At 38.4% G+C, this 13,605-nt stretch overlaps 1 protein-coding gene across 5 annotated transcripts in view; it reads left to right on the top strand.

The window, feature by feature from the left end:
* The window catches only part of LOC132824986 (ataxin-7-like protein 1), a 243,594-nt gene that overhangs the window by 44,649 nt on the left and 185,340 nt on the right, over positions 1-13,605 (top strand). For 3 of the 5 annotated variants that reach the window (XM_060839936.1, XM_060839934.1, XM_060839933.1), the window contains exon 3: positions 9,483-9,587. The exons of the other annotated variants lie outside the window; for them this stretch is intronic. In XM_060839936.1, coding sequence (XP_060695919.1) covers positions 9,483-9,587 — 105 coding nt within the window. The remainder of the gene's footprint in view (positions 1-9,482; positions 9,588-13,605) is intronic. 5 annotated transcript variants of the gene reach the window in all.

Below are 13,605 nucleotides of genomic sequence, written 5' to 3'. Positions count from 1 at the left end.
AATTGGCCTGTTCAGTCGCATGGCAGAAAAGCACAACCTGGCGTAAATGTCATCCTGTAATCAAGAGAACAACGGTCTGAGGAGCTTATCAATCTTGTTTGTCCCTGTTCCTGGAAGAACTGACCTTAGCAGATGTGGTTTTTTTGGAGTCTGAATGTGGAGCTAAAGTGGAACCCAGAGGCATCATTGCATTGTAGCACACCATACTTGATATCATTTTTCGTTTATCTTTGTGCAGGGTGAATGTTATTAGCAGAAGCACGTGTTGTAAAAAGTTACATTGCAAACAGATATAATGGTGGGACACCACTGTGGCTCAGTGGTTAGCATTGCTGCTTCACAAGTTCGATTCCAGCCTTCCAGAGTTTGCACGTTCTCCCCGCGTCTCCATAGGTTTCTTGCACGTGCTCTGGTTTCCTCCCACAGTCCAAAGATGTGCCGGTTAGGTGGATTGTCCGTGCTTAATTCTCAGTATCCAAGGATATGCACTTTAGGTGAGTTAGCCATGGGAAATTCAAGGTTACAGGGATAGGGTAGAGGAGTGGGTCTGGGTGGGATGCTCTTCAGAGGGTTAGTGTGGTCTCAATGGACCAAGTGGCCTGCTTCCACATTGTAGGGATTCTATGATTTTATAATGCTTCTTCTGGACAGACAAGTTGTAGCAAGTGTTGAGTTACTGCAGAAATCTCCCCTCTTTCAATTCCCTGAGTTTGACAGAGCAAGATAACTTTTTATCATGTTGCAGCTTTTTTCTGGAATTCTATTTCGCACTGAATGTTTCTTCAAATTATTGTAGCTTGTATGTGATAAATTACCAGTTGTTCATTTTCTATAAAACTACAGTAATTTTCCAGAAAGCGTAAGAAACTGTCAGTTATTGCAGTTTCAAATAGGGAGACCTTTATTTTGTTCCTAACTAATGAGAGTATTCTAGAGACACTGAATATCTGAATACGTATCAGGATTATTTGATTAAAGCTACTTTTAGAATCAATGCTTTTTGTGTTTGAAATTATATTGAAGATGTTGGCTGAAGTGGATTGTTACTGAGGTTTTCTGCTGGTCCTTGTTTAGACTGGGGGCTGGGTCTTTGACTTGTGCAGGGATTTTGGATGCTTGATGTTGGAATTCTGGTTGCATTTTGCCATCCAATGGTGAGGTGGCAATGCTGAAATGATAAGCAGTCAAATAAGCTTATTAAAGAGCTATGTGTTACATTTACATGCCTCTGAATGGATTTCATTCTTAGCTTGCAAATTAAGAACATGATGCACACTGATCGCAGGCCTAGTCAGAGGTACGTATCAATGTCCAGGAGAGGTCTGTCCAAGGGGACCAAAGGGAAGGTCCATCAATGTGGAGCTGCCTTCCATTCAAGTGGAACCTTTTTGTGCAAAGGGAAGTAGTAGTCAGCAAATTCAAAAAGCGGAAGGGCAGCTCAGAAGAGCAGAGCTGCAAAGCTTCAGATCTCCAGATATCCTAAAGCCCTAAGACATGGGAGCAGAAATAAGGTCATTCAACCCATTGAGTCTGCTCCACTATTCAATCATGGCTGATAAGTTTCTCAACACTATTCTTCAGCTTTCTCCCTGTAATCCTTGATCCCCTTGATACTCAAGAACCTGTCTGTCTCCGTCTTAAATATACTAAATGACCTGGCCTTCTCAGCATTCTGTGGCAACGAATTCCATAGATTCATCACTCTCTGACTGAAGAAGTTTCTCCTTCTCTCCATTCTAAACAGTCTTCCCTTTATTCTGACACTGTGCCCTTGGGCCCTAGTCTCTCCCTCCAATGGAAACATCTTCCCAACATCTACTCTGCCCAGGCCATTTGCTATTCTGTATGTTATAATTAGATTGCCACCCTCATCCTTTTAAACTCTCAAACATTCCTCATATGTTAAGGTTTTCATTTCTGGGACAGTTCTTGTGAACCTCTGAACACTCTCCAAGGTCAATACATCCTTACTGAGATATGGGGCCCAAAACTACGCGCAATATCAGCACACCAGTTTTTGTAAGTTTAGTCTTTCATGGAATGTGGTTTTGCTGACAAAGCTCTCCTTATTGTCCTTGACCTGAGTAGCCTCAGAAGCCAACTTAGAGGGTGGTAGCATTAACCACATTGTCTGCTGCCACATGTAAGCCAGTCCAGGCCAGGTAACGATGGCAGATTTCCTTCCCTAAAGGCCCTTAGTGAACCAGATGGGTTTATTAATAGCAAACACTGAGAGTTTCTTTGTCACCGTTACTGTGATGAGTTTAATTCCAGAATTATTTGTTAATTGAACTTTAATTCCACCACTTGCACTCATGGTCTGTGAAAATGTTTATTATCTGTCCCTATTTGCTATTGAGAAGGTAGCGGTCAGCTGCTTTCTTGAACTGCTGCAGTCCACTTATCATCAGTGGACCCTTCGGGAGGGAGATCCAGGATTTTGACCCAGGGACAGTGGTGGAACAGCGATATGTTTCCAAGTTAGGATGGTGTGTGGTTAAGAGGGAACTTGGAAGTGTTGATACTTCCATATCTGCTGCCCTTGGCCTTTAGAAGTGGCTGTGGGTTTGGAAGGTGCTAAGATTCTTTGGTGAATTTCTGCAGTGCATTTTGTCGGTAGTCCACACTGGTGCTGTTAAAGATCGGTGGTGGAGTGAGTGAATGCTTATGAATGCGGTGGCAATCAAATGGGCTATTTTGCCCTATTTTAACAATCAAGTTAGGATGGTGTCAAGTTTCTCGAGTGTTGTTCCTGCATTGATCCAGGAAAATGGGGAGTATTCGATCGGACTCTTGACATCATGTTCCTAGATCATTAGCCTGGATCACTGGTTACTAACTAGTGACATTACCACTACATCACTGTTGTCCTGGAAATTCAAAATACAGGTGTAAACATTATGAAGGGTAGTCCAATGTGCAAATCCCCTAGTAGCTGACAGCTTGAAGTCCAAGTCCTGTCTTGTCATGTTTCCATATGCCTTTATTCTGCTTTTTCTTCAGTCACTTGTGCAGCTTATTCTTAAATATTGATAACTTCTGCTAACTCTAATAGTATAATCGACGCTTCCTAGTTTTGTCTGAAAAGGAAGCTTCTCCACTCTCTATCCTACAGGACTTATATTTAATTTTATCTACCCCTAGTTCTGGACAGTCTGTCCTAAAAGTATCTGAATAATTTGTGAAATATCTTTTGGTAACCACAGCAATTGTGGGCGGCACGGTGGCACAGTGGTTAGCACTGCTGCCTCACAGCGCCTGAGACCCGGGTTCAATTCCCGACTCAGGCGACTGACTGTGTGGAGTTTGCACATTCTCTGCGTGGGTTTCCTCCGGGTGCTCCGGTTTCCTCCCACAGTCCAAAGATGTGAGGGTTAGGTGAATTGGCCATGCTAAATTGCCCATAGTGTTGGGTAAGGGGTAAATGTAGGGGTATGGGTGGGTTGCGCTTCGGCGGGTCAGTGTGGACTTGTTGGGCCGAAGGGCCTGTTTCCACACTGTAAGTAATCTAATCCCCCCCCCAATAAATCTTGGGAGTAAAAGCATGGCTTTGGTCCTTCACCCCGAGGGGTTTCTTCTTGCCATATATAGATCTGTAATAGGCTCATTAGTAGAAATTTAACACTATGATTAATCAATTATCCACCTACCAGGGTGGAGAAGATGAATGAAAGGGATTTTGGACTTATGTTTTTTAGTTCTTATCCTATGTAGTTTCTACTTTTTTTGATTATTTTATAAATTTTAAACATATCCATCAAATTTCCCTATTACTGTTACAAAAAAATTGTCAAAGTATTCATATATATATTTTCCCACTTCAGCATCTGGTAAACCTCTACTTTCTCCTACTTCAGCATTGGGTTTCATTTGCTGCCTCATCTGTGTAATCTTTTAGCTTCCTATAGTCCACAAAATTGTTTACTATATTATTGCAGTCTTATATGGAATTAATAAACTTACTATCACTCCTTCTTTGGTGTTGTTCGAAGATTTTGACACAACTTTCTCATATTGAATATAACTAACTGATATAAGGATTCTTGTAGTTGTCAGGCAAATTTGTTATGGATTTATTATTCACTCTGTAGTCTTTGAAAGTAACAAAAACTCCAGCTGCAATTCCTAATCCTGCTTAGGAGAGCAATTCTGAAAGGAACTCTTTTGAGTCAAGAGGTATGAACAGTTGTGAGACCTCTGGGTACCAAAACAAGGAAGTTAATGGTAAGACTTTATATCTTACTAGTTAGGCTTCAACTGAAGAATTATGTTGAGTTTTGAATTGCATTATTTAGGGAAGATTTTAATGCATTGGAGAGGTTGGCAAAAAGATTGATACAAATGTTTAAGGTCTTCATTTGTGTGAAAAGACTGGAGAAACTATGATTGAGAAAAAAAACAAACTGCCAGAAACAAATCCGACTGGGCATGATCTGCCAAGCAAGAAGCAGAGATAATGTCTCAGGATGGTGACTTTTCGTTGTTATCTTTGAATCGGAGAAGGTGTATGGAAAATTTAATCAAGGATTTTAAATCACAATAGATTTTGTCAGAGTAAATATAAGAAACTGTCTCCATGTGAGGGTGACTTGGTCACCACCAGAGGGCAAAGGTTTGAGTCAATTGGAAAAAGAGCCAGAGGGAGTTGAGAATTTGTTTTGTGCGGCAGTTATTTTCTGAAATGAATGAGTAGTGGAAGTAGATTAAATAGCAAATTCTGAAGGGAATTTATTTATTTATTTGAAAAGAGAGAATTACCAGCTTTTTGGGGAAAAAAAGAAGTAAGGCTGTTTGGGTAGATTTTTTGAGAAGCTAGCTTGGACATGATGATAGGCTCAGTGATCTCCTTTGGAGCTGTAATTATGATTTTTCTGAATAGAATAGAGTTTTTTGGGTGTGAGAGGATGAGTCAACTCAACAATATTGAATTACTGGAATTTGTAGAAAAATATTTTGCTAATTTGGTTTTCAAGAGACCAACTTATACCACTTATGATTTTTCTTTTCTTGTTGTTTCCATTTGCAACCTGATCTGGTTATACAGCCACATATATAACTCTACATTTGAAACTTAAAGGAAAATATTAATTAGAAAAATTGGAAACTGATTTTGATTTACAATTAGAACAGAAGAACATTTTAAAACAAGAATGCTGATAATGTGATGAACGTGAGTTTGTATCCATCATGAATGTTTAAACACTGGGAGCATTAAATACATCTTTTGATTCCTTATTAATTTATAAATTGTTTTGTGAGCCACTGATTTTCTTCGTCCAAATGATTGTCAAAAAGTGGTCGTTTATGTTGTGTGTGAATAATGAAAGTTATTGACGAGAAGCACCTGATTGATGCAGGAAAGCCATACTGAATGGCCTGAAATACAAAGCAAGAATTCAGCTTAAAGAAGAATGCTAAGTATCCAAAATAACATTATAAAATAAAACTCAAATTCGTAATCATCTTCAAATTTGCCACACAAATAATTTGGAAAGCAAAAACATATATTGAGGTTTATTGAAAGAGGGGTGAAGTATTAGTGGAAGGAAACCTTTGTTTCATTGCACAACTGTTTGGTAAGATTACATAATAACAAGGCACAGGTCATTTGCCTAACCATTCCTGCTTTTGTCATCAGAGTTTAAAGCCAAGTGGGTAAGCAGTAAGGTCTTCATTGAGAAAGTGATTTGGGGTTTTCTCTTCCTATACTTTATACCATAGATTCTTTGCTGTTACTCAGTATGGTGAGTTAACCATGCAGGATGCATGAGGGAAGTGAAAGTGGGCTTGAGTTGGAGTAGACCTCCTCCAGTAGCTTGCTTGTTGCAGTTACCCTCCTGATGTCAGGTGATGAGCATGCTGCTCAAGACTGAGAGCCAGGGAAGCTGAGTTGATTGAAGATTGTCAGTGGTAATTGTTGAGTTGAGTTACACCACAATGGGTTTGGTGAAGGCAGATTGATGTCAAACTGGATGCAGGATGTGTTGGCAAGAGCAATGGTTCTTTGGGTCACCTGCACAATTAGGCACCTTCTGTGCGTTGAGCGTTCTGTCAAGGTCAGTGCCTAGTTAAACGGGATTGGCATTATGTTTCAGTCTTGGATTATCCAGGGTGATGCACACTTCACTCATAACACTAGTGTTATGATTGTGGATTATGCTAAAGGTTGTTTGCTGATTCTCTGTAATCATGCCTTGCAGCTAATGCCCAACTTTGCACTATCATTGTTAAATATGTTCCTGTTTCAGGAAAGGCTGAGTTAGTAAGTCTCAGTAGATGTTTCCTGCATAGATATACTTACAGGACCTGGATGTAACTTTTGAGTGTATAAGCTGATAAGGGTTGACAGATGCCCGGGTGGCCCATGATTAATAGACCAGCATTCTAGTTCGTCCACCCCACTGGTAAGACCAATGGGTCTCCTAGTAAACCAAATTCAGGAAGTCTGTGTTGGTGTGAAGCACTAACAGATATAACAGCATCTTGCATTTATTGTGCACCTTTCATGTAAAGAATGCTCCCACAGTCAAAAGATGTAAACTAAATGAGAGAGAGATGGTTTACAAAGGAAAACTATCGCTTATTTAGAGAGATGAACTTTGAATAGATTTGAAAAATGAACTGAGAGTTTTTAACCGTGTCCTTGCTCAAAACCATGTTCCTCTTACTGTAACCTCTTGTATACCATTCTCTCCCTCGTTTGTTGAATCCAACGCTGATACGTTTGCTTAACTGAACTCCTTTACCTCGTCGAACTCCGACCCTCCTTTTAAGATCTTTATAGTGTTGGCTAAGTTTTATCTACCTTCCTTTCCCCCTCTTTCTTTTGTTTATCATCAGTCTTTATGATTATGCCTTCAGTGCAATATTTTCCTACATTAAAGATATAAAATAAATCAGAACTGTTGTCAAATATACTCAAATGAGATATTCCAAACTGTTTAATTGCTGAAGCTGAATAGGCTACAGTTCTTGATTGGACAGAGAGAAGCACAGAAGGCTGAGGAAAAGTGTCTTCAACCTGATTTAGAAGAGATTATTTGGTCTGGGTGGGTCAAGCAATGGAGGGTTTACAAATGAGGCCAAAAGCATTGTAATTAGTGCATTGGCAGACAAAGAACCAGATGAAGGTTGAGTGAGTTTTATGTGGATGGGATGTACATGCTGGTATTTGGGAAAAGGTTGAAATTCATGATGGGTGAGTTTCGCAGCTTTTTAGGAGCTGAGAGAAACCCAATCAATGTTTCATAGTGTAAGCTCAGGTAGGGATGGATATGGGCACTGATTGAAGTGGCTGAAGCATTCTTGCTGATGACCAAATGTGGCAATAAAAGTTTATTTCCGGGCTGAATTTAGCCTTGGTGCAGAAGGGTGTTTCATCTCTGCCAAAATTGCATTGAATTGTGTTTCTTACCACTGGCAACCTTTTATGACTTTGAAGGGAAATTGGCACAAAAGTATAGGCAGCTTTGTGCTTTGGCCTGCGTCCAAAGGATTGCATTTAGACTTTTCAAAATAATTTAATTTACAGTCATCAAAGTTTTCATTGGACAGTTTCAGCTTGATTCAAGGAACAGGACAGTGTGCCAACCCAATTTATTATTGCAATGTCTATTTATTTAAAAAAGGTTTCGGAAAATTGTCATTTACAACTTTCATATATGGTACCGGTAAGTGTTTTAATTACATGATACCAAGCATTGACAAATTTTTTTAAATTTTGGCTGTCTGCTGAGAAACCTTTCAAATAATCAGATTTTCTGGTATAGATAATTATCTTTTACTTATTTGATAGCTTTGACATTTCTCATCAAATAGTTAAAAGAGCAGGATGTTATAGGTAGAATTTAAAATTTTTTGACCTGCCAAGAATGTGGTGAGGAGTGGCTGCAAATTGAGGTTTTGACTCCACCATATTGTCTGCAACTTGACTGACAGCTTCCCCACTTGGAAACTAGTCTGATTGTTTCGGCTAAGTTTCTATTCTAAGCTAGGAGAAAGTGAGGACTGCAGATGCTGGAGATCAGAGCTTAAAAATGTGTTGCTGGAAAAGCGCAGCAGGTCAGGCGGCATCAAAGGATTAGAAGAATCGATGTTGCGGGCATAAGCCCTTCTTCAGAAGGGCTAATGGGGGTTCTGACCCTCACGCACTGAACAGGGGCTTAATCTTGGGGGCCTTGAAGTAGAGAAGGGATGGGAGATCAGAGACCTTGGAATGGAAGAAGCTGCACAAGCGTCTGAACTCTTTGGGCTGGAAGGTGGTCAGAGGCTTTGAGTTGAGGTGGGTGGTCATAGAAGAGATGGTCATCAAAGTTTTCAGTGCAGACAGTGATCAATGCTTTAGTTGGGCATGACGATGACCAGGATGTGGTTTGGAAAAACCTATCCACATGTTCATGGGTATGGGGTCAGAGGTTTTTGAGAAGTGAAGACGTTAAAAGATGTTACCTGGTGATTGGTGGGATATTGGAAAGGTTTGATCAGTGACTGGACACCTCAATGGGAGGACATCAGTTGGTTCAGAGACCTGTCTGGGAGGGATTGGGGCAGATCGGAGGTTCTGTAGAACCAAATAATTTGGAGGACCAGGCTGTTTTGATAGAGGGTGGGTGAGTGTGGAGTATGATCAGAGGCCTTGAGGATGGCCGGAGTGGGGATCTAATTATTGGTGAGGTGGAGTTAAGATCAGGCACCTCTTTGGGAGGCCAGAGTTACAGGCCATTGAATGTCTCAGGGGAGTAAAGGTTGGGGGAGATTGGAACTTGTATGATTGTAGCCCAATGCAGTTGGGGATAGCTAGGCTAGGCAGTAATGAGGCCCAGCAAGTTTGAAATGATAGATAGAAATAAGGTACCCATTCTTAAGATAATGTTTAAAATATTAGCCTATCTTCTTGGAATGGGTTTGTCACCTGCATTCTATTCACATGCTTTAAACAGGATGGGCATGGGGTTCAGACTTTCGCTCTTTATCCATAGTAACCCTCAAGCCAACCCAACCTATTTTTATTTGGGGGGAATTAGTTGAAATTCTCCCCTATGGCTGCAATGCTAATGGAGGTAGATTGGTGGTAGTGATCGAAAGTGAAAATTCCAAATAGCAAGATTGTCACCATGGTAAGAACTTTAACTTCACAAAATACAAGAAAATAAAGATAGCACATTGTGAGGTCACAACACTATCAAAAAAAATGCCTGCTTAAATAGTTTCATCTTTGGCCCTTGTAAGGCCATTGTTGATTACATAACCTCTGCACATCCAGCACCCACACAACCTGCCCATTTGCCACCCTGCACTATCCACTATTACCTATCAAAATGGTTAATTTATAACTATCATTATCAATGTGCCTATTAAAAACGCCAAGAGTCTGAAAAACACTGGATCAGAAGTCCATTTTATTGTGTCTTCCACTGTGCATGCTCAGTAATATTGGAATGTACAACTCTGCAGCACAATGACACAAATTCTTTCTGTTACAGATATGCACTTGTTTGGCCACTGTCCAGCTCATGATGAATTTTACCTAGTTGTATGCAGTCACTGCAACCAGGTAGTCAAGCCACAAGCTTTCAATGGGCATTGCGGTAAGCTACAGAATAGTTCTATGCAAATGATCTTTGCAGAGGTACATCTTGCTGGGTGACCACCAACAAGACCCCTGATTGTGATGAGCTGAGTTGAGATTTGGTCACCTAGATCTAAAATATCTTTCTTGCTCATACTGCATCTGTGGAAAACAATAAAATCTTTGATATTGGATCCTAGTCAGTTCAGATAATAAAGAAACAGAAACTGAATAGTAAATTCGATTGGATAAGTTTTGTTTTGGAAAAAAAAACTATTGTAGTCGTTTAGGTTACAGAATATGAAGAAACTATGGGTGCATTTTCTACTGATAAGTTTAGTAAATGACGTTTATGATATTGCTTAATGTTAACTTGACTGAAGTTTTGCAGCACACTTAATTCTTATCTCTTATTAGCTGGATCTTGATCTGTAAGCAGTGTCTACATATTTTGGCAGTACCATTGAATAATTAAATAAATTTAGCCTGACATTTTTACAATTTGAGGTAAACAAATGATCATAATTTTTGTGAAAGTGACTGGTTATCTTTAATTAAGACTAATATTCTGATGGATTTTATCATTGAACAATTGAGCCAATCTGATTTTTGAGTTTAGCAAAAGTATCGACTGTTATTCTTCACAGAAACTTTATGGAACTCTCATTATTGTTGAGTTAATTAAATTAATTACTAGTGTACCTGCTTCTTAGAATCCATCCAGTGGTGTTAAGACCATGTAGTAGCAATGCTCAGTACGGTGTGAATTAAGATCAGTTGGTAAAACCAGAATGCTGTTTTTGAGTACAGTTGATGCTATAACTTATTAAAAAGTTGGGATCACGCTATACAATGCACAAATTTAAGCTTTGTCATGACCACATCTCCTCCTTTACTCTCCTTCTATAGATGAAAATGTATCTGTTAGTTTAGTCACAGACAATCTTTATTTTCTGTTAGAAATTTGCAACTGGTTGTTTGAATCTTTTGGATGGAGGAAGATTACTGTTTGATAATTAAACATGTGGCCATTTGCAACTCAAGTATATATTGAGTGCTTTCCACATTATGTGCAATGAATAAACTCTCTTTCGTTCTTCATCTGATAAATGACAGTCGACCAACATTAAACCGATAAACGAACTGTTTCAACAATGTCAAAGACCTTGTAAAGAACAGGATATGAACATTATGTATTGTACTTTATTTGGGCTATACTAACCAGTTTGGTAAGCTGATGACTTGCTTAATATTTAATTTGATGTCTATTCCAAAAATTTGAAACAGATAAAATGATATAATCCTGCCTATATAATTAGTAAATGCATTTTAATGCTTCAAAAATTAAAAAAAAACATTTTTTTTGTTTTGCGAACATTTTTATAATCATCTTTATGTAATTACTTAGCAAACAGCTAAAATCATTCTCTGGTATTTCCATTCAATAACAGCACAAAGTTTAGTTCATCGACTGGAATTTATTCAACACACATTAATTTCAAGAATTTCTTGAGTTGCTATATCACAGAATAGATATGAGCAGATGAATGATTATTGTACTTGTGTTATGCCCCTTTACCCATTCTTTTAATGTGTGTGTTTTCAGTCAGTTCCTAGTTCTGCGAAAATACTGGATGCAAAAATGCTGCACAACATTATACCTGTTAATATCAGCAACAAGGATTTCAGGAGCTTTAAATAGCAAAATGTATACGGATAGCCTTGATCCATACCAACAGCTACTGAACTTTTGAAGAAGCATTCCTTATATTGACAACAGTAATTCCACAAACAGTAATACTGGGCTTGTATCAGCCATTTATTTGATTGGTGTACTAAGTTCTAATCCAAGTTGTCCTATGCGTCAATTCGCATTTCAAGATTTCTCATGACTGGGATTCACACAGGAAGGACATTTCTGCTTCTTGGTGACTTGGTTGAAATATTAGGTGTCCTTTACTGTTATTTCAGAGTTTCACGAATCTCAATAACAAAAGAGTAACAAACTCTATTTAAGTGTACCTTGAATCCATTGCTTAAACATTTTTTTGAAGTAAACAAATCACATTGAAAGATGCTTTAGTTTTAAATTAATATTTTGTGGTATTATACAATGATGCCTCGGAGTTGCGAATAACCAAAGCTCCATGTGTTAGTGATGCATATTTCATGCCATGGAAAAACAAAAATACTAATTCATTGGTATATAGTATTAGTATAATGTATGTATTGATAGGACAAATATTTCTGGTGCCATATAAAATTGAAATCCTTGAAATAGGAGGATGAAAGTCCACATAAATTGAACCTCTTGCAACCAAACAAATCCAATAGGATATAAATTGGTGTGAGGATAGAAAAGTTATATCAGATGTTTGTTTTACAGAGTGGAGAGTGATAGAAAGTGGTATTCCCCAAGGGTTAGTGCTAGGACCACTTTTTATGAGATTTAAAATCCTTGAATCTTGGAATAGACAGATAATCGGCAGTTGGAATTTAAAACTGAGGAGTATTTTGCAAAAGGGGTAGTGAGAGGCAAAGTTGATTTAATGGTACAGGTCTAAAATGTGTACTGAGATGGAGGGTCTCGGGGTATACTTTGATCTTTGTATATATGAGACACATTGGAGAGAGTGGTTGGTGAAATGTATGGGATCTTGTGCTTCCTAAATGAAGTTATTCTGCAAAAGGTGGTGGTGGTTTTAATTACAAGGTTAGGTTAAAAAGGCTGAGATTATTCTACTGGCAGTAAAGAAAATTGAGGAGTAATTAATGGAGCTGTACAATTTAAAACAAGGTTTAGATGAAGTAGACAAGGAAAAAAACTTCCCCTTAGTTGAACAGGGAATATGTATTTAAGATTTTCAACAGGAGATGTGGAGGGATTTTGAGGACAAACCTTTTTCTGAAGAAAATGGTCATGATCTGGAAATCACTGCCCATACGGGTGGTAGAAGCTGAAATTATCCATAATTTGAAAAGGATATTAGATAGGTATTTGAAACAAATAAAACTTTCAGAACTGGGGAATCGAGTGAGGGACTGGTTGATTTCTCCATGAGGAGTTGGCATTGACTAGATGGGCTGAATGACCTCCTCTGCCATTGACAATAACTCTAATAGAATTTTAATAGAAGATGAAAAAATTGAGACAAAATTAATAGTTTGTGCTGTTTGCTGTAGTATTTTATGACTTGACTAAATAAAGGGCTGTGGCAACAGCCTTGCCATGTCTTGGGGTATTTTTTGTCCATAGATTATACAGAAATTCTAGCATCTAATTTTCAATGTTTAGATATGCATTTTCTGTGAGTGAGCATCAATACAATTACATTTTAATCAAGATGTCTGATGTCCGATAATACTGCAATTGGTTCTTGAGCTGGATGACTTTTATGGTACAGTTTTGTTTCAGCTTAAATATATGGAAGAATGAGATTTGGGATTTCAGTTGCACTTTGTTCAACTTGCGACCATTTGGTTGATGTTTGACTAAACTAGACTCTGTACTGCCTTTTTTATTCTTTTGAAATTGCAATCTGTTCTTGTCAGGACTTCATCTGTGATGAACTATGATGTTAATTCCTAGATGTTTGTTGCTCTCATGACCTTTTATCCTTTTCTTCTTGCCTGTATTTTGGGATGTTTTTTAAAGGGAAAGATGAGTCTGCACAAATTGATATGGATGGTTTTGTTGAGTCACAGTTCTGTATCATCTTCCCCTTCAATTAAAAATAGTCCATTCATCATTTGTAAGAAAAAGGTTCTAAATTTATGGTGGCTGCTCTTAAATCTGAGACGGTCCAACACTTTGAAAGGCCGACCACCTTAGTTGCTCCACTGGTAGTCATATTGGTTATATTACGCATCTTTGCAACCGTTTTTGAAGATGCTTTTTCATGAGTGCAGAAAACTAGGCTAATGTGCTTGCTTCTGCTTGCAGCCAAGTAGCTGACTCATCTTGGCCTCCTCCTGATATCCCCAACATCACCGGTACTAATTCATATAAACAGCTATAAGTACTGGATACTGATCTC

Source organism: Hemiscyllium ocellatum, chromosome 19 (genome assembly GCF_020745735.1).
Source record: "Hemiscyllium ocellatum isolate sHemOce1 chromosome 19, sHemOce1.pat.X.cur, whole genome shotgun sequence".
NCBI classification, from domain to species: Eukaryota; Metazoa; Chordata; class Chondrichthyes; order Orectolobiformes; family Hemiscylliidae; genus Hemiscyllium; species Hemiscyllium ocellatum.
Note: the sequence above shows the minus strand (reverse complement) of the source record. Positions and strands in the feature narration are given on the sequence as shown.